General features: G+C 40.4%; 2 protein-coding genes across 2 annotated transcripts in view; one reads left to right on the forward strand and one right to left on the reverse strand.

Annotated features, from left to right (window-relative positions):
- The window catches only part of LOC127634619 (sorting nexin-16-like), an 8226-nt gene extending 1260 nt beyond the window's left edge, over positions 1-6966 (reverse strand). The window contains 7 exon segments of the mRNA XM_052114239.1: positions 43-176; positions 5123-5148; positions 5151-5191; positions 5283-5431; positions 5520-5606; positions 6441-6705; positions 6930-6966. Coding sequence (XP_051970199.1) covers positions 43-176; positions 5123-5148; positions 5151-5191; positions 5283-5431; positions 5520-5606; positions 6441-6692 — 689 coding nt within the window. The 5' untranslated portion in view covers positions 6693-6705; positions 6930-6966.
- Positions 6967-13395: 6429 nt separating this feature from the next.
- On the forward strand, positions 13396-25158 carry LOC127634615 (leukocyte elastase inhibitor-like). Its single transcript, XM_052114234.1, has 6 exons — positions 13396-13491; positions 13861-14029; positions 17049-17189; positions 17393-17510; positions 24196-24338; positions 24781-25158. Exons 2-6 carry the CDS (start codon positions 13862-13864, stop codon positions 25141-25143), a joined length of 933 nt encoding a protein of 310 aa, XP_051970194.1. The 5' UTR covers positions 13396-13491; position 13861; the 3' UTR covers positions 25144-25158.
- Positions 25159-25226: the final 68 nt, after the last annotated feature.

A 25226-nucleotide genomic window follows, 5' to 3' on the forward strand; every position in this document is an offset into this window, starting at 1 on the left:
GGATCTGTATTTTGAGATGTTGGACACATGTTTTGGATTTACTTGATTTGTTTTTCCAGTGCTTGAATGTGAAGCTCTTTCTCCAGCAGAGATTTCTTTAAGCAGCTGATCTCTCTCTGTTTGTCCAGAAGTTCCTTCTGAAGTCTGTAGTTACACTCTAGTGTCTCGCAGAACACCTGACAGGCACACACGCACGCACGCGCCCGCACGCACACACACACACACACCCGCACGCACGGACACACACACCCGCACGCACACACACACACACCCGCACGCACGGACACACACACCCGCACGCACGCACACGCACACACACACCCACACGCACAAGCACACACACGCACGCACCCGCACGCACACACACACGCACAAGCACACACACGCACGCACGCACCCACACGCACAAGCACACACACGCGCGCACGCACCCACACGCGCACAAGCACACACACGCACGCACCACGCACCCACACGCACAAGCACACGCGCACGCACACGCACGCACACACCCACACGCACAAGCACACACACGCACGCACCCGCACGCACACACACACGCACAAGCACACACACGCACGCGCACCCACACGCACAAGCACACACACGCACGCACCCGCACGCACGCACCCACACGCACAAGCACACACACGCGCGCACGCACCCACACGCACAAGCACACACACGCACGCACGCACCCACACGCACACACGCACGCACACACCCACACGCACAAGCACACACACGCACACACGCACCCACACGCACACGCACGCACGCACACGCACACACAGGTACACACACACAGGTACACACACACACAATTAAACTGTGAATGATACCTTAATGAAGAATTCAACTGCTAACACATTTAATAAGTATTCATTAACGTTGTCTGAACATTAACTGTTACATTTTTACTAGGGTGTATAAACATATATAGTAATATTTAAACACAAGCAGTGCAATATTGAGAGCTGAGGAACAGTGTTCTCCATTGAGCGCTCACAGGACAAACAGAGCAACACACTTACAGCACACAGACGAGAAGATCGATGGAAAAACACAAGTAGCGTCTGTAGCGGTACAGCTTGTTGAATTTGCCAAACAACACTGTTACATCCTGCTGCTACAGTGCATCAAACATGTCGTATTATTTACACTGACATCACCGCACAACAGTGCTCGAATTGAGTGAAGTGTTATGGGGGGTCCCCAAGTTTTTTTTTGGGGGGTGGGGGGGTGTAGGTGTAGTCTTGCAATATACACTTTATACAAAATATACAATATATTTGATCATAATATGCATAAATATATCTTATTTATTAAAAACGCTTGATAAAGAATTATATAGGCTATATATATATAATTATTCTTTTAAATTACTTACTAAAGTAATACTGGATTTAGAGGGCAGCAGACCCAAAACAGCAACTATGGCAAATATACCAGGGCACTACATATAAGGCTCTTGAAGACCCGTAAAAGCAAGTAACTTCAAAATACATTGAAATGTCTCAAAAACAGTAGAAAATAATCAGATGGCTTCCAGACTCACTGGATTTCATGGGGAGTATTGTTTCCTCCATATCTCTAACTGATTTCTCCAGTTATCAACTTCCTTGCTCTGAGTTTTTGTGGTGCTGAGCCGTTCAGAGCTGTTGGTGGGAGTTAGCTGTTCTGAGCTGTTGCTGACCTGCTCTTTGCTTTTGTTGATCTGTGCTGAGCTGCTGTTGGTGGTACAGACCCATATAAAGCTGTTATCACTGCATTTGTCCTCTTCTGATCTCCTGCCACTGCCCTCTGCTAAACTGGAATGGTCTGTGCTTGCCTTGGAGGTCCTCTTTACCTGCAAACTAGACAATGCCATGTTTTGGTTTCAATATTTTTATTTTTAAATAAATACACATAATGAAATGAAATATACACTACCATTCAGAAGTTGAGATCGATACAATTTTTTAAATGTTTTTAAAAGTCTCTTCTGCTCAAAGCTGCATTGATTTGATAAAAAAAAAAACAGTAATATTGTGAAATATTGTTTTCTATGTGAATATATAGTAAAATGTGTGATCAACGCTGAATTTTCAGCATCATTACTCCAGTCTTCAGTGTCACATGATCCGTCATAATCACACTATGTAATAAACATTTATTTTATTTTTCAGGATTTTTTGATCAATAGAAAGTTCAAAAGAACAGTTTCTATTTGAAATAGAATCTTTTGTTACATTATAAACGTCTTTACTGTCACTTTTGATCAATTTGATGCAACCATACTGAATAAAAGTATTAAATTCTTTCCCAACATTTTTTAAAAATACATTCTTACTGACCACAAGCTTTTAAATGGAAGTGTATAATGCTACAAAAGTTTATATTTCAGATCTGAAGGATCATGTGATGAAGACTGGAGAAACGTTGGTGAAAATTCAGCTTTGATCACAGAAATAAATGATATTTTATTGTATTATTATTTTAAATTGTAATAATATTTCATAAAATTACTGTTTTTGCTGTATTTTGCATCAAATCAATGCAGGCTTGGTGAGCAGAAGAGACTCTTGAACTTTTGAACAGTAGTGTTCATCCAACAGAATGATTCTAGCTTTGTTTTACCAATGTAGTTTTTACCCTAAAAACAACTGGATGATTAATGTGGATTATGTGACACTGTGATAATAATGTTTGTTCCAAAATACTTTAAAGATTAAATGGATTTTTACATAGTTACGTCCAGTAGGTGGCAGAAAAGCACTGTTATGAGTGAGTAAGTCAGCAACTATTCAACGACCACTTCAGTGAAAAAGGCTGCTTTATTCAGAAACAAACAATGCCGTGGCAATCAATGTCAATTATTGCTATTTCAAGAGTGAATCCCGCATAAATGTGTATGTAATTCCCGAAACTTTGTGTTTACGTGGCCATTGGCCCTGGCTGGCAGCATGAAAAACAAGATTTATACAAATTCTGAATGGAAATTAGAAAGCATTAGAAAGCATAAAAGCTGTTATCCATCTCCGTCGAGATCTCTAGCACTCCCGTAGAACCAGGACTATTAATAATGAAAAAAATAGTAACTTAAGCCTAAATGTTTCCAATTACGCAAGGAATACAAAAGCCCCGATATGGTGTGAGTAGATATAAAGTAGAAAGATATATAGAGAGAGACAATTACCCCTCAAAAAAGTCAGTAAGAAGCTTTCTCTTCCCGACCTCGAGTGGAGGTTTATTTTTCTCCATTTTTTAAAAGTTAAAATTAGCTTCAACGGAGCGGCGCCAATCGAACAGTCCTGTCAGTCAATGATGTCATGCACACAGCACTCATTTTAAAGAGACATGGCAACTAGCCAACTTTAAAAAAATTATTGTAAATAATCAGTCCCTAATACCTTATGGGGGGTCCCGGATCCCCCCAGCCCCCCCTCAATTCGAGCACTGCCGCACAAATCTGTGTATTAGTGATGCAGAAACAGCAGCAGGAAGTTTAACAGTCGACACTGTGACATGCACCTAACCCTAACATGTTATAACAACACCTGTGCACGTGTTATAACAACACCTGTGCACATGTTATAACAACACCTGTGCACGTGTTATAACAACACCTGTGCACGTTTTATAACAATACCTGTGCACGTGTTATAAGAACACCTGTGCACGTGTTATAACAACACCTGTGCACATGTTATAACAACACCTGTGCACATGTTATAACAACACCTGTGCACGTGTTATAACAATACCTGTGCACGTGTTATAAGAACACCTGTGCACGTGTTATAACAACACCTGTGCACGTGTTATAAGAACACCTGTGCACGTGTTATAACAACACCTGTGCACATGTTATAACAACACCTGTGCACGTGTTATAACAACACCTGTGCACGTGTTATAACAATACCTGTGCACGTGTTATAAGAACACCTGTGCACGTGTTATAACAATACCTGTGCACGTGTTATAAGAACACCTGTGCACGTGTTATAAGCCGGTAATAACACTGGTAAAGTTTACATGCAAAGTGAAATGGGGAAGTGAGCAAAAACAAATGATGTGTGCCGATAATCAAGCCACTAAATATTGGATTATGTACATATATCATAAATCAGAGGTAAAGATCCTCTCGAGTTGTTTTTCACCAGTAAAACACATTGAAAAGAGATTTGTCCTTTCTACAGTCACTTCAGCTGTAAGACGTTAAGGCAGGATTACTATAAAGCTGCTGTGAGACTGTGTGTATGTGAAAAGTGATATAAATATATAAATGATTCAGTGTAGACAAACTCATTTTCTCAAGAAAAGAATGAAAATTGTGAGATCATATGAGTTTTTCTCAATGATCAAACTGAATAAATGCAGTTCTTTTGTTTAGTTTACTTTATTATAAAGCTCAGGTTTGTGTTGTTATTTATGATCTAAAAGACATTTATGTCCAATTCTTGAATAAGTTTGAGGGCAGCTTGTTTATTGTTACTCAAACACATCATCACAATTCTTTAAAATCACAGAAAGAAATGTACATAGAAATAAACTCTATGAACCTTTTTGTTTCAGCTGTTGTAACTCAAGATGACTCATTTTTAGCTCTCATCTGGTCAGAAATGATTATTTCATGAGTACGGTTAGGGACACCCCTGTTCTACCCTTAAAGGGTCATGAAACACATTTCACGAGATGTTAACAGGTATACTTGCACACAAGAGCACAGAATGCCAACCTTCCTTATTTTACTCATTTCAAGAGGGTTCATTTAGGAATTTCTCAGGCTATTTTCGTCTTTGAGTCAACGTCACGGCACACGTGGTTTAGACTTTCCATTGAATTAGAGTAAATCTAGGTCAAGGGTGTTCTCGATATTATTCATGAGAAGGCGTGGCCAGCGCTTCAAACTCTCACCCCACGCTTGCTGACAGAGGTCAGGCTTACAATCAAAGGCAACACCTCTTAAACGTTCACGCAGCACTCATTATTAACGTGTGTGTTTGGAGATACGCGGTGAGAAGTATCGTCTCTGAATGGACGGATGGCGCTTCTCGTACGATGTGCGACTGCATTAATGCTGCTTTCAGATGGATGACAATCATTGGCTATGTTTATAATCATGTGACTGACTCACCCGACTCTCCTCCAGACTGTCAAACAGGCCGGCGGATCATCCAGACACAAGAATTCCCGAACCGCCACACTGAGAACAAACATTCACTCCTTCACAGACTCGTATCAGACCAGATAAATCAGAAATAAAAGACATCATTCATGAGTTTCCAGCTGCTCACCAGTTGGCGATGTCTTTATGGGCCACGAGATTCTGGAGGAACACCTGCAGGTCGAGCTGTCTGTCCTCCTGGAACTCAGTCCCATAGTTGTCTTTAAACCAGCGCTTTGGAGGAAGAGACAGCCGGAATCCAGCAAACATCTCCTTCAGCTAAACGCGACGAGACAAATGGAGCATGTGCAGTGGACACAATCACAGGATCTTTAGGACTGATGGAGGAACTTCACATCTTACTGACCTTGTCGTTGAGTCTTGAGAAGTCTGTGAAGCGTCTGAACACGACCCAACTCTCTTCTGAAGTCTTCTTCACCAGAACTTTATAAACCTGCAGCACAGAAACACTCGACTGAGAAGACAGAATATACAAGAGAACACACAAACCTCACGCCAGACCCGGAGACTTCTGACGGATCAACGTAACATTTACGAGATGAGCAGGTCAATCAACATCTTGATGTTCAGAAGATGCTCTTTTATTTGAAGATTTAAGAATTGAGTCAGTCCAAACCTGACCAATAAGAGACCAGACAGAGCACTGGCGGTTAGACATGTGATGTATTCAGTAATACGGTATATCACGGTAATTATCATGCACAATACTGTCACTGAAACGACCGGCCGGTTGAACTGTGATGCACCTCACTGATTTCTGCCTGCATCACCTCGGTCTAATGATGGACTACACTCTTATAATGGAATATATAGACTAACAATTAATTACCAACAAATCCCTTCATCAGTCAATGAACAAGGACAACTGCATCATTTTTATACACTTCATAATCATATTTAATCAAACTACACAATGATGACTTTAAGACTTTATAGATATTAGTTTCATTTTCTGTAAAGCTGCTTTGAAACGATGTGTGATATGAAAAGTGCTACACAAATAAAATGACTTGAATTACATTTTTATAAACAGAACAACAAGAAAGTGTGTTTATCTTTAATCCAATTTTGTAATATAATTCAATACCGTGATAAAAGTTTCAGTAATGATCATGATGTGAACATTTGATAACGTCACACGTCTACAGATGGGTTAGGCATGTGACGTAACCTAACCCTAAAATTATTGATACTATGATTCTTGTGTGTATATTTTGTTGTAAGTGTTCTTGTTCTATAATAAAAAATAAAAAAGTCCTGAACTCACAGTGAATTTGGCCCGTTCCTCCATCACCTCGTACCCCAACACAGTGGGTGTGATGGGCCGCTCCTCCCAGCTCAGACCCGGGGTATCTGACGGGCTGTTCGGATGCGGGTAACTGGAATATTCCACCGCGCGTTCGGTGCCGTTGAGTCCGGCGCGGGGGACGGGACTCCGACACGGCGGGGCGGCTCTCTTATTGTCCGCCTGCGGAGCTCTGTGTATGGGCACCGGCACAGGAACAAACGGTGTGGCCATCGCTCCACACAGCCTGAGGAGAGAAGTGATAGTTTATCAACACTGAAGTTCATTCAATTACTGACATCATCAGCGCCACAGACAGTCATGATTCTCATTGAAATATAATAATTCACAGAGAAACAAATCAAAATCATACCAATAACCCATCAGTCTAAAGACTAAAATGTCATATTTACAGTAGTCTGTCTTTATATTACATTTCGTATTATTATAAATTAACGTGTTTATAATTACTTTATGTTTTGAACGCTGTTATTCCTCCATCCGCCAGTCTGACGCTCAGCCGGAAATACGTCATCACGCCATTGCGGGTATGGAAGAGCGGACGGACATAAACGTTCTTAGGAAATCCAGGAATATATAAAACTCCTGGTTTAGCCCAAATTATAACTAGAAATCTAGAATTGCTTGCAAATGGTCATTTGCTACATTACAATATCAACTCTGACATTTGGGCTGCTGCACTAACTGATGACTACAAGTCAAACCTAATGACAGCAGTTCACATTCACACAAATATTGGAAGTTTAACTCCAGTCTGCTTCAAAATAATGACTACTACCAAAAAATAAAATTAATTATTCAAGAAATTATGAACTCAGAGGAGCTAACAGCTCCTACCAAGAAGTGGGAATTCCTAAAATATAAAATACGTCAAGTTACCATTTCATTTAGTAAAAGATTGAAAAAAATATATATTGAAAAGCAAGAATTGGATATTATTAAACAATTAAATATATACTACGATAAATCTAACCCTATTTGGATAGATATAAGATAAGTTTTTACTGAAATATTTGACACCTGTGTCCTTCCACCCAAAATGAGACACAGGGTTATTTCAGTTCCAAAACCTGGGAAAGATCCCAGACTCATAGGACATTACTCCAAGGAATTCAGATTACAAACGTCTTCAATCAGGAATGACGGATCTTATTGCAGAAACACAATCTGGTTTTCTCAAAGGAAGATCAATCCACAATAATATAAGATTGGTAATGGATGTTATTGAAACCATATTGAGGATACACCTCTTGGTCCTCGAACATTTTGACTTTGGAGTTAAATTTAGGAAGTTAGTTGGTGGACTATATCAAAATATGAGCAGCTGTGTCACATTACCTAGTGGTACCACCCCAAGTTTTACGGTTGATGTGTGTATCCCCCAAGGATGCACAAAAGTAATTTACTGTAGATATCATCATCAGCTAACTTGTTCAATACTTGTTCAATTTCTCTAACTAAAATGGATGTTTGTGGAGATGTGTTCACCCAACATACTCCAATGCCTTCCCACACAAATGGATCAAATCCATTAACCAAATCAATTCTAACTGACCTCATATCTGAAAAAGTAGTATGGTTAAAGATGTAAAGGATGGAGGACTTTGATTGTCTTAATGGGACCTTAAAAATGAAGTTCTGGATCAAACACAGCGGCTCATTCTGGTTTTGTATCCCAGAGCATTTATTCTAAAAAGTTGGAGGCTTGGATTTTCTTCTCAGGATGGATGTTAATATTGACAAATGACCAATATCTCTATCAGAGACAAACAAATCCTGTTATATTGGAGAATGTTATATAAGACTCTTCACACACACCGCTGTACTGTAATAGATGTGTGTTACACTGCATCAGATCTTTGTGTTTTGAATATGGATTGGGAGGAATAAATGGCCCATAACTGATTTAATGGATGGCAGTGGCAATTTTTTAAACTATGAACAATTTTGCACTAAACATAATTTCAAACCCTCACAATCAGACTTCAGTAAATTACATAAAGCACTTCCCCAAGAATGTGTTTTTCTAACAAGAAATATATGAACATAAATGATACGGCCACGACTGGCTCCACTATCAATTCAAGGGATTTTAATTCTGGATATAAAGTTCAATAATAATTTTATTAGAAGTTGTTTCACTGAAAACCTTTACCCTGAAAAGCTCAACAAAAATGCATATATTTGATACATATTCAATAACTAAACTAAGAACGATGTATTTAACACTTCTGTAGGAGCCATGTAATGGGAAAGTCATGTGACCAAACGATAATGGGAGTGTCATTAATTAAGTGGTGTTAAAACACCTGTTGTGTGTGTGTGTGTGTTCATGGAAGAATGGGGGTGAGTGCTGGAGCACATATTTTGTTGACCGTGAAACCTGTACAAAATAAAACAACATGCAAGCTTCAAGGATAAACGCGTCACAGAAGTTATTCCTCCACTCAGCTCCTTAGCGGTTTTAGGACTGTTTATATGTGCCGCTACAACTTCCTATGAATTTAAATTCTGTTTGAAATCTCTAAAAACTCTAAAAGGTCCAAAAGAACAAAAATTGTAGGACATCCTAAAACACTTCCCGACTAATAGCTGAACTTACACTGAATCAAACAATATCTATCACTGAGTTATTTATTTCATTTCGTTTTTAATTATTCGTGTTACAGTTTTTTACGATTGTTTACACACTAAAACAAAAATTTCCACACAATTTGCAAAATTCTACTCCAATGAGCAAAACACCTCCACGGATTTGCACAACATAACACACAATGTCTGCTTCACCCTTTTTGCAAAACATTACACACAGTGATTTGTAAAACTCTAAACACATTTTCACACCTTAGACACAGAATCCTTAGATAAGGATTGTGAGGTTACTTCCTTGTCATTACAAAGCACTGGATTGCCAATGACCACACTAATGAACGAATTGGATAATCACAACCACCAGGTGTGGAAGCACACATGTGCTAATTTGAAAACGCAGCACTCAGTTGTGCTATAAAAGGCAGCAGGTGAGTACACCTGTCTTCAACAAAAATGGAAGGAGTTAGAAGAAGAAGAAGAGTGAGAATGAGAGGGGGAGCTCAAAGAGGAGATGAAGGCAGTAGAGGAAGAGGAGGAGAAGATGGAGGAAGAGAAGGAGATAGAGGAAGAGGTAGAGAAGGACTTGAAGGGTTGATAGAACCTGAACAAAGAAGACGAGGACCAAATTTGACTCGAGAAATCCGTGCAACACTTATTGACCATGTTATCAACCATGGACTGACACTGATGGAAGCTGGACAAAGAGTTCAACCAAATCTCAGCAGAAATACTGTTGCGTCAGTAATTCGGACATTTCATAGAGAAAACAGGTAAGCTAACCACACAGTACATTGAAACTGAAGCTTGCTGTACTTGTCATCAATAATGTTTACTGTGACATTTGACAGTAGGCTGCATATGTATTATATATATCTATATATCTATATATATATATATATATATATATATATATATATATATATATATATCATCAAATTTTTACATAGGATTATTTTTACATAGGATTGAGGGTAGAGGACACCAAGGTGGAAGGGGCCCTATGTTCACTCGTGCACAAGAGGCTGCCATTGTGAACATGATTTTTGGCCAATAATTGTATCAGGCTGCGAGAAATCCAAGCCAATATCGTCAATGATGACAATATTTTAAATAACATCCAACGAGTCTCTCTGTCAACATTAGGTCGAATCCTAAAGAAAAATCAAATATACATGAAGCAACTGTATCGGGTACCATTTGACAGAAATTCAGAGAGAGTGAAACATCTGCGCAATGAGTATGTGGAGGTATGTATTGTTCATCTTACTATGGTGTGGTATTGTGCACTGCTCATAATGTTCTGTCACAAAAACAAAATACTGTGCAATAGATATTGAATAGCATCTTATTGTCTTTAATGTGTTTCAGAGAGTCTTGCAAATGGATGCAGCAGAAATTCAAAATGAATTTATATATGTGGATGAGGCTGGATTTAACCTTGCGAAAACAAGAGGGAGAAATGTAATTGGACACAGGGCAATCACCAGTGTGCCAGGGCAGCGAGGGGGTAACATCACCATTTGTGCTGCTATCACACAAAATGGGGTCCTCCACCACCATGCAAATCTGGGACCCTATAATGCAAATCTAATTCTTGCATTTCTTGACCGATTGCATGAGATTGTCACAGCATTACACCAAGTGGACCAGATGCGGTACATTGTCGTTTGGGACAATGTCTCATTCCATCGGGCTGCTCTGGTCCAGAATTGGTTCCATGATCACCCTGATTTTGAAGTCTTATACCTTCCCCCATACTCCCCCCTTCCTGAATCCTATAGAAGAGTTTTTTTCAGCGTGGCGGTGGAAGGTATACGACCTGCGGCCCTATGACCGTTTGCCCCTCATTCAGGCCATGGAGCAGGCCTGTGATCTTATTGAAGCAGCTTCTGTGCAGGGCTAGATTCATCACACACGGCGATTCTTCCAACGGTGCCTTGTCAATGAAGACATAGCCTGTGATGTGGATGAAATCTTATGGCCTGATCCAGCCAGACGGAGAGATGAATAGTTACAGTATTCTTGTTGGTTTTACAGTTGTTTTCTGTAATTTCTGTTTACTTTACTTTTCTTCAGAGTCAAAGTGTATGTACTGTAATTCATGCAGTCATTTTTATTTGTCTACAGATTTTATGTTTCATTGATTTCATTGTAGGTTGATTACTGTAACTGATTATGGTAAGAAATATTGTAAGTATTGAAATAAATACTTGAAATATTCAGTCAGCAGCATCAGTGTTGTGCAGTGCATGGTCAGTTTATAGTAGGCCTATTTGTGTACATTCTCCTATATCTCAAACTAATCATGAAGAATGTTGTGGGTTTGTCACAATTTTTTCCAATCTAAATTATCCCTTACATAACAATGTCTGGCCACAAATCTAGCACATGCTATTTCCTAAAATTCGTTTTTTACAAATGCGTTTTTATTTATCACAGCAGTGTGAAACTGGCTGCAATAGTGTCTGATCATTGAGGACTGTGTTGGTTAAATAAAAACTAATAGCCTTTTCACAAATATGTGTATATGTTTTGACTGAAGTGTGTTTTTTTTGACAGAAGTATGTCATTTTGCAAACAATCTAGGAATTATGCAAATTGAGTGTGGTGTTTGGATAATTGTGCTTATATTTTGAAAAAAAGAACCCGGTTTTCAAAATTGCGTGTAAACAATTGAAAAAAAACTGTATTAAGAGCTGTTTCCTTTGAATGTTTTTATCTTTATACTGAAGTTGTGGATTGTTGCAATGTTTGTTTGTAAATTTTGCAAAAAATAATCATATTTACATGTACAGACGGATATGCAGACGCTTACTGAAAACACCAAGACTTCTGATGTCAAAACAAAAGTCTCATCCACTATCAATATAAATCCTGCAATTATATCTATTTATTTGAGTATATTCATTTATATTACTTAATATGTGTGTTTGTGTGAGAGTGTGTGTGTGAGTGTGTGTGTGAGAGTGTGTGTGTGTGTGTGAGAATGTGTGAGAGTGTGTGTGTGTGCGTGTGTGTATAGAGTTTGTGTGTGTGTGTTTGTGTGAGAGTGTTTGTGTGTATATGTGTGTGTGTATAGAGTTTGTGTGTGTGTGTGTTTCTGTGAGTGTGTGTGTGTGTGTGTGTGTATGTGCATGTGTGTTTGTGTGTATATGTATGTGTGTGTATAGAGTTTGTGTGTGTGTTTGTGTGAGAGTGTGTGTGTTTCTGTGAGACTGTGTGTGTGTGCATGTGTGTTTGTGTGTATATGTATGTGTGTGTTTGTGTGAGAGTGTGTGTGTGTTTGTGTGAGAGTGTGTGTGTTTCTGTGAGAGTGTGTGTGTGTGTGCATGTGTGTGTATATATATATGTGTGTGTGTGTGTGTGTTGTTTTTGTGTGTGTGCATGTGTGTTTGTGTGAGTGTGTGTGTGTGTGTTTGTGTGTGTGTGTTTGTGTGAGAGAGAGTGTGTGTGTGTGTGCATGTGTGTTTATGTGAGAGAGTGTGCGTTTGTGTGAGAGAGTGCGTGTGTGTGCGTGCGTGTGTGCATGTGTGTTTGTGTGAGAGAGCGTGTGTGTTTGTGTGTATGAGTGAGTGTGTGTGTATGTGTGTGTGTGCATGTTTTTGTGATTTACGAGGACAATTTTGTAAGTTACAAATTAGTAATTACAAGGTTATTATGTTATAAATGTGATTTATGAGGACATTTCTAGTGTCCCCATAATTTAAATCACTTAAAAATCATACTAAACAATGTTTTATTGAAAATGCAAAAATGCAGAAGGTTTTCTGTGAGGGTTAGGTTTAGGGGTTGTGTTAGGTTTAGGGGATAGAATCTATAGTTTATACAGTATAAAAGTCATTATGTCTATGGAAAGTCCTCATAATGATAGGTAGACCAACATGTGTGTGTGTGTGTGTGTGCGTGTTTGTGTGTGAGTGTGTGTGTGTGTTTGTGGTGAGTGTGTGTGAGCGTGTATTTATCACTTTGTGGGGACCAAATGTCCCCATAAGGATAGTAAAACCCAAAATTTTTGACCTTGTGGGGACATTTTGTTGGTCCCCATGAGGAAAACAGCTTATAAATCATACTAAATTATGTTTTTTGAAAATGTAAAAATGCAGAAAGTTTTCTGTGAGGGTTAGGTTTAGGGGTAGGGTTAGGTTTAGGGGATAGAATATAAAGTTTGTACAGTATAAAAACCATTATGTCTATGGAAAGTCCCCATAAAACATGGAAACACATCATGTGTGTGTGTTTGTGTGTGAGTGTGTGTGCGTGTTTGTGGTGAGTGTGTGGGTGGGTGGGTGAGTGTGTGTTTGTGTGTGTGTGTGTGTTAGTGTGTGTATATGTGTGTGTGGGTGTGTCTGCTCATAGTCTCTCTGTATCTTCGGCGATAGATTCATTCGTCTGATCTCCTCCAGCTGTCGCGCTACAACATGTAAGTCTTTCAGATCATTATAATAATTCAACATTACATCAATATTAAAAGAGGAAAGTATTTGAGTGTTAATGACGAATAATTCCTCACTCTTGTAGAATAACCCGCTGTAATTAATACATTTCATGTAGGCTAATAGTCGCCCGAAGCTGTTTGTCTTTATTTGATTAAATATGAATAAAACTTTGCCGCTGAAACGCGACGCATCTTTTGCGCTGTCGTGTTGTTTTCTCTCAATTTTAAAGACGCTGTATCTGACAGTGCGGAAGTGAAAGGACTTGTCAAGAATATTGAAGACATTATGAGTTGTATTTATGGTTCATGAAGCAGTTTGTGTAAATAAACTCTATATTCTGTGTTTGTGTTGAGAATGGAGTCTCTCTCTACAGCAAACTCGCAGTTCTGTCTCAGTCTGTTCCCGCAGATCAGTGCACGAAACCCCGCAGGAAATGTGTTTTTTTCTCCTGTCAGTGTTTCTGCTGCTCTGTCGATGCTGTCTCTCGGAGCATCCGGTAATACAGCGGCTCAGATGAAGCAGGTGAGTCCGATCACGATATCTTCGAACAGTTCTTCCAGCAGATATCAATAACAAGGAAGTACATGGACATGTTTCAGCATGTTCGTTAATTCAGTTCTATTTAACGAGCTTTATTGGCATGACAAAGACATGTTGTTTTGCCAAAGCAATTACATAGAAAAACAGAACAGAAACTGAGCAAGGACATGAGAACAATAATAACTATAAAGAAATAACATTCAGCATTAATGCAACATTATATAGGGTTAGAAACAGGGTTAGGGGATTGGGGTCAGGGGTCATCAATACATCATGTATTATTATTTATTTTAGTTCTGGTTGTCCCTCAGGTTTCTACAGGATACCACAAATCTTGCAGCTATATTTGCACATTCTTCTTTTTCACCCAGAATATATTTTTTTTTTTTTGTGTCGGGGTACATTCATTGAACTCTGGGCATATGTTGTTTATTTTATGGTAATATTTGTTTGTAATTGGTTGGTATTTTGGACATTCTGTGAGGAAGTGCAGTTCTGTCTCAATCACTCCCAGAATGCATTGGGAGCACAGTCTGTCCTCGCGGGGCGGCCATGTCTGTCTGCGGCGGCCCGTCTCTATAGCCAGACTGTGCTCGCTGAGTCTGTACATCGTCAGTGCTTTTCTTAATTTTCTGCCAGTCACTGTGGTCAGATAGTTTGCCACGGTGTACTCTCGATTTAGTGCCGAATAACATTCCAGTTTGTGTTGCGTTTTAATGGTATTTTTCCTTTTCTTTGTGTATAATTTGGTTAGGCCGAATGTTTGAGAGCGTGCCGTTATCCTGAGACTGAACGATCTCCTCAGGTGTGACCTCAGTCTGTCTCAGGACAAGCTGGCATAGGGGACTCTTCACTGAGCTCAGCTCTTGGTATTTAAGGGCTTTATAATGGTGTGTGGTGGGGTCACTTGTTTTTAGGTGCTTCCAGAATTTGATGGCTCATTTTTGAATGTTCAGAAGGAGAGGGTATTGGCCTAATTCTGCCCTGCATCCATTATTTGGGGCTTTTCTTTTTGGACATAAATTATTCTTTACAAAATTCCAGATGCAGAGTTTCAATGGGATGTTTTTCCCAATTTAAATAGTCAAATTTTACAGGTGGACCCCACACTTCACTGCCATATAGTGCAATTGGTTCGATGACTGATTTGAATATTTTGAGCCAGATCCTAATTGGAATATACATTTTAATGGATTTTTAATGGCATAAAAAGCCCTTTGTGCTTTCGCTTTGAGTTCATCCACAGCCAAAGCAAATTAGCTGTAGAACTGATTTTTAGGCCGAGGTAAGTGTATGTCTTTGTGATTTCAATGCTTCTGTTTCTGGATCACTTTTGGAAGATCATGACATTTGTTTTTTGGTGGTTGTCTGTCAGGGCCCAGGTCTGCCAGTAACTCTCCAGTAATGCCAGTAACTCTCCAGTAATGTCAGTAACTCTCCAGTAATGCCAGTAACTCTCCAGTAATGTCAGTAACTCTCCAGTAATGTCAGTAACTCTCCAGTAATGTCAGTAACTCTCCAGTAATGCCAGTAACTCTCCAGTAATGTCAGTAACTCTCCAGTAATGTCAGTAACTCTCCAGTAATGCCAGCAACTCTCCAGTAATGCCAGCAACTCTCCAGTAATGCCAGTAACTCTCCAGTAATGCCAGCAACTCTCCAGTAATGCCAGAAACTCTCCAGTAATGCCAGTAACTCTCGAGTAATGCCAGCAACTCTCCAGTAATGCCAGTAACTCTCCAGTAATGTCAGTAACTCTCCAGTAATGACAGTAACTCTCCAGTAATGCCAGTAACTCTCCAGTAATGCCAGCAACTCTCCAGTAATGTTAGTAACTTTCCAGTAATATATATACATATATAGGTAGATAGACAGACAGACAGACAGACATTACCAGGGTGATACTAAGTCAACCCGGAAGTCACTACGCTGTTCTGGTGGAGAGATATGTGATTTGTTTCTTGGTTGCTAGGGTAACCACATCTGGTTGCAAGGCAGTTACCAAGGTGGTACTCAAAAGGCTGCTTGCCATCCTGAGTGAAATAAGTCAACCCGGAAGTCGCTATTCTATTCTGATCCTGAGATACCCATCTTAGTTATTTTGAATGAAAGTCAAAGGGATTTTGTTGCTAGGATGCTCTAAATGGTTTCTAGGGCGTGGCTTAGTAGTTTCCATGATGATACTTGAAGACTGAATGCTGACCCAATTCAAACAAGCCAACTCTCATATCTGTAGGACGTTCTGATCAGGTGATATCCATGAATGGCAGTCAATGGGTTCTGGTTGCTAGGGTGCACTAAATGATAGACAGACAGACAGACAGATATGTAGATAGACAGATATGACAGCGAGATGGAGGAAAAAGGATGAATAGAAAGAAACAGATAGAGATAGAGAGATATAAATATTGTATTGACATGGCAATATTGTAAATACTGAAATAGTTAGAAATAAAGATTGAATAGAGTGGCCCTCACCACTTTAAGAGACAGATAGAAATAGAGATTTGATATAAAAGCAGCCTAAAGCATGTTAAAGGCTCATCTGAACATTCCGTCAGTGTAAGTGAATGGCATTTTTCTAGTTTTTGATCGTCCGCTGTGGGAAAACCGTAAGTCCGATCAGTTAGAGCAGATATAACACTATTCGGTTATCAATTTGACATTTACTCATTTCACTACATTTCACGTGTAAATAAACAACTAAAACAGCATCAAAACCATCAATGAGGCAGTTCAGAACACCCCTCAATGTTATAAACAAATACCAACCGCAGGGTCAATGGGCATCACCATAGCAATGACAAGATGTGTTAAACGCACACACTTTTAGGTTTATATGTTCTTCATATACATTAATGAATGCAGGATGTGTATCTGTTATTCAAGTATTCTGGAGTTTAGGGATTTGGATCGGAATTTATTTGCTCAAGAGTTTCCTCAACAACTTCAAACTTCAATATTTTGACATATTAAAACTATTATTCGCTGTTTGTCTCCAGACTTTGCATTTTGCAGATGCAGAGGGTGAAATCCACGTTGGGTTCAAGAAGTTTATGAGTGAGCTGAACAAAGCAGAAGCTCTGTACGCTTTGAGTCTCGCCAATCGCCTCTATGGAGAGAAATCTTACCAGTTTGTTGAGGTGAGATCTGTTTATTCATACGGAGAATTAATGACATTTGGTAAATGTTGTTTTAATAGCTATTCTGCTGCTTAGTATCTCATCAACCAAAATCAGACCAGACATCTGTTACAGGGGTTTCTTATTTCAAAGAAATATTTAACTATAAATGTACACCATGATTGACTGTGAAGTGTCATTATTTTCCCCTCTCTGTTGTTTAGAAATTCCTTCTTGATACAAAAAGCCTGTATGAGGCCGGACTGGAGACCGTTGACTTCATCCAGAATGCAGAAGCAGCACGTGTGGACATCAACAGCTGGGTGGAGAAACAAACACAAGGTGACAAACAACACCATATAATCATTCATATTATATCACTGTCACGCCCGGCTTTGCCGTGCTGGGTGTGCTCACTCCACCAATTACCGAATAATGTTTGGGCCGTTTCTCTCCCCCCAGTCTGAAGGGGGAGCTGTTGGTTTTCGGTCCATCTGACAGCAGCTGATGTTTAAAAACCTCTCCTGTCGTGGCTTGGGGGCGCTAGGCGGCTCTAGGCTGTGCGTCTCGGCATGGCTATGGCGGCAACACCATCCTACTCCTTTTTGTTTGTTTGCATTACACATAGTCTACATTTAACTGATTTGCACTACACTTTGGATTAGTTTCCTTTTTGTTTTTCATTTACTGACTTTATGTATTTATTGATTTAAATTACATCGTATAATTTAATGTTTAAATAAACTGTTTTTGATTTAACTGAACAAATGGTGTGGTCTCCCCTATGTCATTGCTACTGTGAGCCAGGTAGTCGTGACATATGGGGGCTTGTCCGGCCTTTGGATCCCGAATTGTGAGTAGACTACTATAATTCACAATATTGTGTAGGCTGGGTTGCGTGGGTAGTGCTACGTCATTGGTTCACATTTTGTGAATGAAACGTAACGGTGATTAGCTGATAGTAGCCTAGTAGTCTAATCAGCTGGCACGCGTTGTGTTTGTTTGTTGGGGAGTTCCGCATCAGGTGTTTAGTTGCTGAATTGAAGGTTACGTTAGCAGTTTAGTATTTTGATCGCTAAAGTTAGTCTTTTGGGTTGTGAAAGAGACATTTTTTGGGAGTAGTTAGCGCAGATTAGAGCGATTTTTTTTCCAACCAGAGGTATTTGCTGAGTGGCGAAGTGTGTTTGTAGGTCTACTAATGTGCATGGCATCTTACGGAGTCTGTTTTATCCCCAATTAGTGCACTTAGGCTTTGTGGGTTTAGGTTGCTGGTCACTGAAGTCTGAACGAGGGCACCGCCGTGGAGCACCGGCTGAATCGACTTCGGTCGGGACAGTACGATTCCATCGGTATTGGTGAGTAAATTAGCCTTGTTCTTGGACTTAGTGTGAAGATAGGTTAGATTAGTAGGGGAGTAAATGTTTAGGGGGAAAACTCCGTAGTTGTCCTGTAATATGAGCTACATTCCGCTTCGACCGATTTAATTTGTGTGGTTGGAATTTAGTAACCCAAAAGACGTTGAGGTATAGATCAAGGTTTTGTTGATTTGGTTAGATGTAATGCTATTGGGTGTTTAGACTATAGCCTGGTTTGATTGTTGATGGGTGACTTGTAATTTAAGTTGTAATAATGAGTAGACTTGAGGAGTTTTTGGTTGCTCCTTCAGTGGTTTTGCTTGCATCGTTGAATATTAAACAATTGCATAGTGTGGCCAAGCACTATAAAATTGATGTAACATTGCCGAGGGGAGCTAAGAAGCATGAGCTGCTTGACTTCATTCGTGCGTGTTTAATTAACAAGGATGTTTTACCCGATGAGAAATTGCCGGAGCGCTGTAGTCAGGGAGCGTCGGACTCCGATAGTGAGCGCACTGTAGATAGTGAGCCCACTCCGAGGTTGTTTGTAGATCCACAGCAAAAATCCAGTGTATTAACATTTGAACAACAAGTCGAAATGTTAAATCTGCAACATGATTTACTAGTGAAACAAAAGACATTGGAATTAGAACAAGAATTGGCAAGGAAAAAATTAGATGACGACTTGGTTCAAAGAAGGCTTGATAATGAAATGGACCGTAAAAGGTTAGAAGCTGCACAGAAAGACAAGGACCGTGAGCTGGAATGGGAAAGGCTTAAAAATGTAGAGCAGGGGCGTGAGATTGAGCGTACTAGACTGCAGTTAGTAGCTGAAGGCAAACTTGACAAATCGCAGCAGTCTGGCCTGGCGGGTATTATCAGGTTCCTGCCTAAATTTAATGAGCATGATCCAGATGTGTTTTTTTCGTTATTTGAGAATATTGCTACTGAGCAAAAATGGAGTGATGAGGATAAAATTGTATTGTTACAAACTACGTTAATTGGCCGTGCTCAGAAGGCATTTGTGGCTTTACCGTCTTCTGAAAAGAGGGTCTATCGATGCGTTAAGACAGCTGTGTTAAAGTGTTATGAGTTAATTCCCGAGGCTTATAGACAGCGTTTTCGATCATGGAAAAAGTTGTTTTGTTCTTGCTGATAATTTTTCTCTCATCCACAAAACTCCAGCTCGTGATTTTTGTCCACGTCCTAACATGAATTACAAAGAACGTCGCTATAGTCGTGTTAATACGGACACATCTGTGTTTTCAAATTTAACAAGTGGTAAACCATCGGATTTCGATCTTAAAACAGACTGTAATTACTGTTTTGGGAAAAATCATTGGAAAAGAAATTGCCCGGTGTTATTGGGGCGAAATCGTGGGAAGGTTGATGGAGGAAAAGTTAGTCTCTGCACCTCATCTGTTCCTGGTGTGTGCTCAGGGAGAAAAGATAAGAAAATTCCAGAAAAGACATTGAGTCATCCACAATGTACAGCGTCAGTTGATAAAGGTTTGAGTAATGTACAATGTGATGAGCTTGAATTTTCTGCATCTGTTATAACGGATTATGCACCGTTTGTCACGGAGGGTTTTGTGGCATTGGTTGGAGACGCACATCGCTTTCCATTGAAAATTCTGCGTGATACTGGGGCATCAGAAAGTTTAATTTGTCAATCTGTCTTGCCTTTCTCGTCTGAATCTGATACAGGAAATTGTGTGTTAATACGGGAATTGGTCTCCAGTCATTTCCAGTGCCACTGCACAAAATTCAGTTGTTTTCTGGTTTTGTGAACGGGGAAATAACGATTGCGGTGCGTCCTTCTTTACCTATTGAGGGAATTGATCTGATTGTGGGTAATAATTTTGCTCATGATCGTGTTTTTCCTGATCAGGTCTCACCACCTCCTGTGGTTAAGAATGGAGCTGTTTGTTTGGATGAGTCAGATAGGTGTCAAAAAGATTTTCCAGAGGTTTTTATGGCATGCGCTGTGACGCGCGCTATGGCGAATAAGCAGGACGTAAATTCGTCTGATGTATCTAAGCACACGTCTCCTCAGGTATTTATTCCACAGTTACCAGTACCTTTGTCTCGAGCCTACTGCAGGAATGGATGTGAGAGATCAGGTTTTGCAGGTGGTGATGCCTGAAAAGTTTCGTGAACTGGCACTAAAAACAGCTCATGGGGAGATTGCGGGTCATTTTGGGGTAAAGAAAACATACGATCAATTGTTAAAACATTGCTACTGGCCATGTATAAAGAGGGACGTTGCACGGTTTGTTAAAACGTGTCATGTCTGTCAGGTAGCTGGTAAGCAAAATGCTGTCGTTAAGCCCGCGCCTTTACAGCCTATTCCGTCTGTTGGTAAGCCGTTCGAGCATTTGATCATTGATTGTGTGGGCCCCTTACCCCAGTCAAAATCAGGCTGTGTTTATTTGTTTACCATCATGTGCCAAGCAACTCGATATCCGGTTGCGTATGCTTTGAGGACCATTTCTACAAGGTCTGTGTTGAAATCATTGTCACAGTTTATTTCAATATTTGGTCTTCCCAGAATCATTCAAAGTGATAGGGGTTCAAATTTTACTTCAAAACCGTTCAAAGCAGCCTTGAAACAATTGCGTATTCAGCACAACTTGAGTAGCGCATACCATGCGCAAAGTCAAGGGGTTTTGGAGCGATTCCATGCCACTCTTAAGTCTCTTTTGCGTGCATATTGCATAGAGATGAAACGAGAGTGGGAGGATGGTTTGTCATGGCTATTGTTGGCGGCTAGAGTGGTTGTGCAAGAAAGCACCGGTTTTAGTCCCAATGAATTGGTATTGGTCACAAGGTTCGTACCCCATTGTCTGTGTTGTCAAGTGACCTGGATACAAGTGAACCACCCAAGAGTTTGTCCAGTTATGTTTATGGTTTCCGACGCAGGTTACATTTAGCATGTAAAATGGCAACCGAAAATTTGACTGATGCCCAAAGTAAAATGAAGCGAAATTATGACCGCAAAGCAGAAGCTCGTGTCTTTAGTCCAGGGGATCAGGTAGTGGCATTGTTGCCTATACCTGGTTCTCCTTTTGGGGCAAAGTATTCAGGGCCTTACAGTGTGGTTCGTCAAGTGTCAGAGACTAATTATGTGGTTGCTACGCCTGATCGTAGGCGGGCGACACAGTTATGTCATATCAATTTACTTAAGCCATATTATGCATCGTCACAGTCTTCTAGTGTTAAGGGTGAATCGTCTGTTTTGGTCGTGGCAGGCACGTCTGTAGCCTCTTCAGAGTTAGAAGATGATGTGCAGGGCCCTGACGATTCCATGTTGCATGCTCGTCTAAATAATTCAGAGAGGTTGGGAAAATTAGAGGGAGTATTAGATCATTTGGATTTGCAACAGCAATTGGAATTGAAAGCGTTGATCTTTGAATTTCCATGTCTGTTTTCAGATACTCCGACCTGCACAACTTTAATTGAGCATTACATAGAAGTCGGTGATGTAAAACCAATTCGTCAGAGGTTTTACCGCACTGGTCCTGATAAGCGTAAAAGTTTGGATGATAGTGTCAAATATCTTTTGGAAAACGGTCTCGCCGTACAGTCGTACTCCAGCTGGGCTTCGCCTTGTTTGTTAGTCAAAAAACCTGATCATACGTACAGATTTTGTACGGATTACAGAAAAGTAAATAGTGTAACAAAACCAGACTCGTATCCACTGCTTAGGATAGAGGATTGTGTGGATCAAGTCGGTGCGGCTCGTTATGTGAGCAAATTTGATTTGCTTAAAGGTTATTACCAGGTTAATCTTACTCCTAGGGCACAATAGATCTCTGCTTTTATTACGCCGTCGGGACTCTATTCTTATACGAGAATGGCTTTTGGGTTGCGCAACGCCCCCTCCAGTTTCCAGCGGCTTATGAATAGAGTTGTTGTGGGACTGGAGGGGTGTGCCGTGTATATTGATGATGTGGTCTGTTATTCAGACACTTGGACGGTCCACCTTGCCCGCATACGTTCATTATTTGAACGGTTTGCGGCTGCAAATCTCACTGTAAACTTAGCAAAGTGTGAGTTTGCTCAGGCTACAGTGGTGTATCTGGGAAAGGTGGTCGGACAGGGGAACGTTCGGCCTGTGAGAGCGAAAGTTCTGGCCATTGATAAATTCCCACGCCCTGTCACTAAGAAAGAATTGATGCGTTTCCTTGGTATGATAGGGTATTATAGGAACTTTTGCTGTAATTTTTCATCTGTCGTTGCTCCACTAACTAACCTATTGAAGGGTTCAGTTTAGTTTAATTGGACTGATGAATGTCAACATGCATTCGAATACGCCAAGTCTCTCCTGAGTTCTGCTCCTGTCTTGGCTGCTCCTAGGCTGGAGGAGCCCTTCCAGCTGCAAGTAGATGCCAGCCAGGTAGGGGCAGGGGCTGTTCTCTTTCAAAAGGATGAAAATGGAATAGATAGACCAGTTTCCTACTTTTCTCGGAAATGTAATTGTCATCAATTTAACTATTCAACCATTGAAAAGGAGGCCCTGGCTCTTATTTGGGCACTTCAACATTTTGATGTGTATGTTGGTGGTGGGTTACATCCTGTGGTGGTCTTTTCTGATCACAATCCTTTGACTTTCCTCTCTTCTCTTCAAAATACAAACCAGCGCCTTATGCGTTGGGCTCTTTTTCTACAGCCTTATAATCTATCTATTAGACACATCAAGGGGTCCGAGAACGTCATGGCTGATGCCTTGTCACGGGCTCTTGATGACTGTTAAGGGGTGCCTATCTCTTCTCCAGTCTCTGGTTCTTCTCTCTTGCCTCCAGTCTTTTCATTCTTAAATTGCTATCCAGGCGCCAGGATTTGCTTGGTGGGAAGGAGGGGGGGTTATGGGAGGTGAGTATGGGTTATTTTTTGTAGTGGCTGTTGTATTAAAGGGGTGGATGAATGGGGATGAGAGTTTGGTTTAATCTAACATTAGTCTTTCGGGATACTGGTTAAAAAGGGTAATGGATTTAGTCATTTTATTGTTTTTTGGGGTGCAGTTTGTTATTGGGTTTGTTTTTTAGTATTGATTATGGGAAATGGTGTAATGAGTAGAATGTAGTTTTACAGAGTCCCATATGGGTCTCTGTTTTGTGGGGGGGGGGAGTGATGTCACACCCGGCTTTGCCGTGCTGGGTGTGCTCACTCCACCAATTACTGAATAATGTTTGGGCCGTTTCTCTCCCCCCAGTCTGAAGGGGGAGCTGTTGGTTTTTGGTCCATCTGACAGCAGCTGATGGGCGGGACTGTTTAAAAACCTCTCCTGCCGTGGCTTGGGGGCGCTAGGCGGCTCTAGGCTGTGTGTCTCGGCATGGCTATGGCGGCAACACCATCCTACTCCTTTTTGTTTGTTTGCATTACACATAGTCTACATTTAACTGATTTGCACTACACTTTGGATTAGTTTCCTTTTTGTTTTTCATTTACTGACTTTATGTATTTATTGATTTAAATTACATCGTATAATTTAATGTTTAAATAAACTGTTTTTGATTTAACTGAACAAATGGTGTGGTCTCCCCTATGTCATTGCTACTGTGAGTCAGGTAGTCGTGACATCACGTGATTGATCAATCATTTAATATGACTTCATTTGAGATGTTTCTGCAGTGCCATGTTGTGAATTATAATAAACATTTCTAATGTAGAGAAGATCAAGGATCTGCTGGCTGAAGGAGACGTTAATGCGCTGACGAGAATGGTGCTGGTGAACGCCATCTACTTCAAGGGAAACTGGGAGAGAAAATTCAGTGTAGAAAGCACCAAAGAGGAGCAGTTCAGGTTGAACAAGGTGAGATTTCAGAATCGGACGAGTTTTATTGGTCAGGTAATGTGTTTTACAAGGAATCTGAACTGGCACTTTCTGACATTGAGTGGACATGAAATATAAAGAAGTGGACTGCAGTTTTCAAATACTTGCATACATATAAATAGTATAAAAAGTAAGTAGAAATGTATAACAGTGTGTGTCAAATGTGTAGTTGATGACTACAGGGATGCTGAACAGTGAAGAGCAACTTCACATGCAGTCATTTAACTTTGGGGTCTCCAGGGGAGCTACCCAGACCCCCCTAAAAACTCAACGATTTAGGAGGGCAGACTACATCCAATAATGCTCTCAGCTGCTCGATGACATGCTTAATTCATAATCTTTATTTCATCATTGAATATCTCATATTCTTGTTGATTGATTATTTGTGCTGCATCTGTATGTCTCTGTTGATGTTTGACAGAATGAAATGAAGCCTGTTCAGATGATGCATCAGAAGGCAAAGTTTCCTCTGGCCTTCATCCCGGAACTGAACTGTCAGGTTCTGGAGCTGCCGTACGTTGGGAATGATCTCAGTATGTTGATCATGCTTCCAAACGAGATGGAGGACGACAGCACTGGCCTTCAGAGGGTGAGACAGCAGACGTTTATGTCATTAATTATTGATATGGAGTGGTGGTGGTGTAATGGTCTAAGCACCATAACTGGTAAACTGGTAATCAGAAGGAAACTGGTTCAAGCCCCACAGCCACCACCACCATTGTGTCCAAGGCACTTAACTCCAGGTTGCTCCAGGGTGATTGTCCCTGTAATAAGGGCTCTGTAAGTCGCTTTGGATAAAAGCGTCTGCCAAATGCATAAATGTAAATGTAAATTAAACAGTGCAGTTCCAGTACACATCCTGCACTT

This window comes from Xyrauchen texanus, chromosome 41 (assembly GCF_025860055.1).
Source record: "Xyrauchen texanus isolate HMW12.3.18 chromosome 41, RBS_HiC_50CHRs, whole genome shotgun sequence".
Classification (NCBI taxonomy): domain Eukaryota; kingdom Metazoa; phylum Chordata; class Actinopteri; order Cypriniformes; family Catostomidae; genus Xyrauchen; species Xyrauchen texanus.

Bases quoted from the DNA above. Each gene is read 5' to 3' on its own strand.
- LOC127634615 (XM_052114234.1), top strand. From the start codon at position 13,862: ATGGAGTCTCTCTCTACAGCAAACTCGCAGTTCTGTCTCAGTCTGTTC. The intron at 14,030-17,048 runs GTGAGTCCGATC...GTTTGTCTCCAG, and splicing joins CAGCGGCTCAGATGAAGCAG to ACTTTGCATTTTGCAGATGC. The intron at 17,190-17,392 runs GTGAGATCTGTT...TCTGTTGTTTAG, and splicing joins AATCTTACCAGTTTGTTGAG to AAATTCCTTCTTGATACAAA.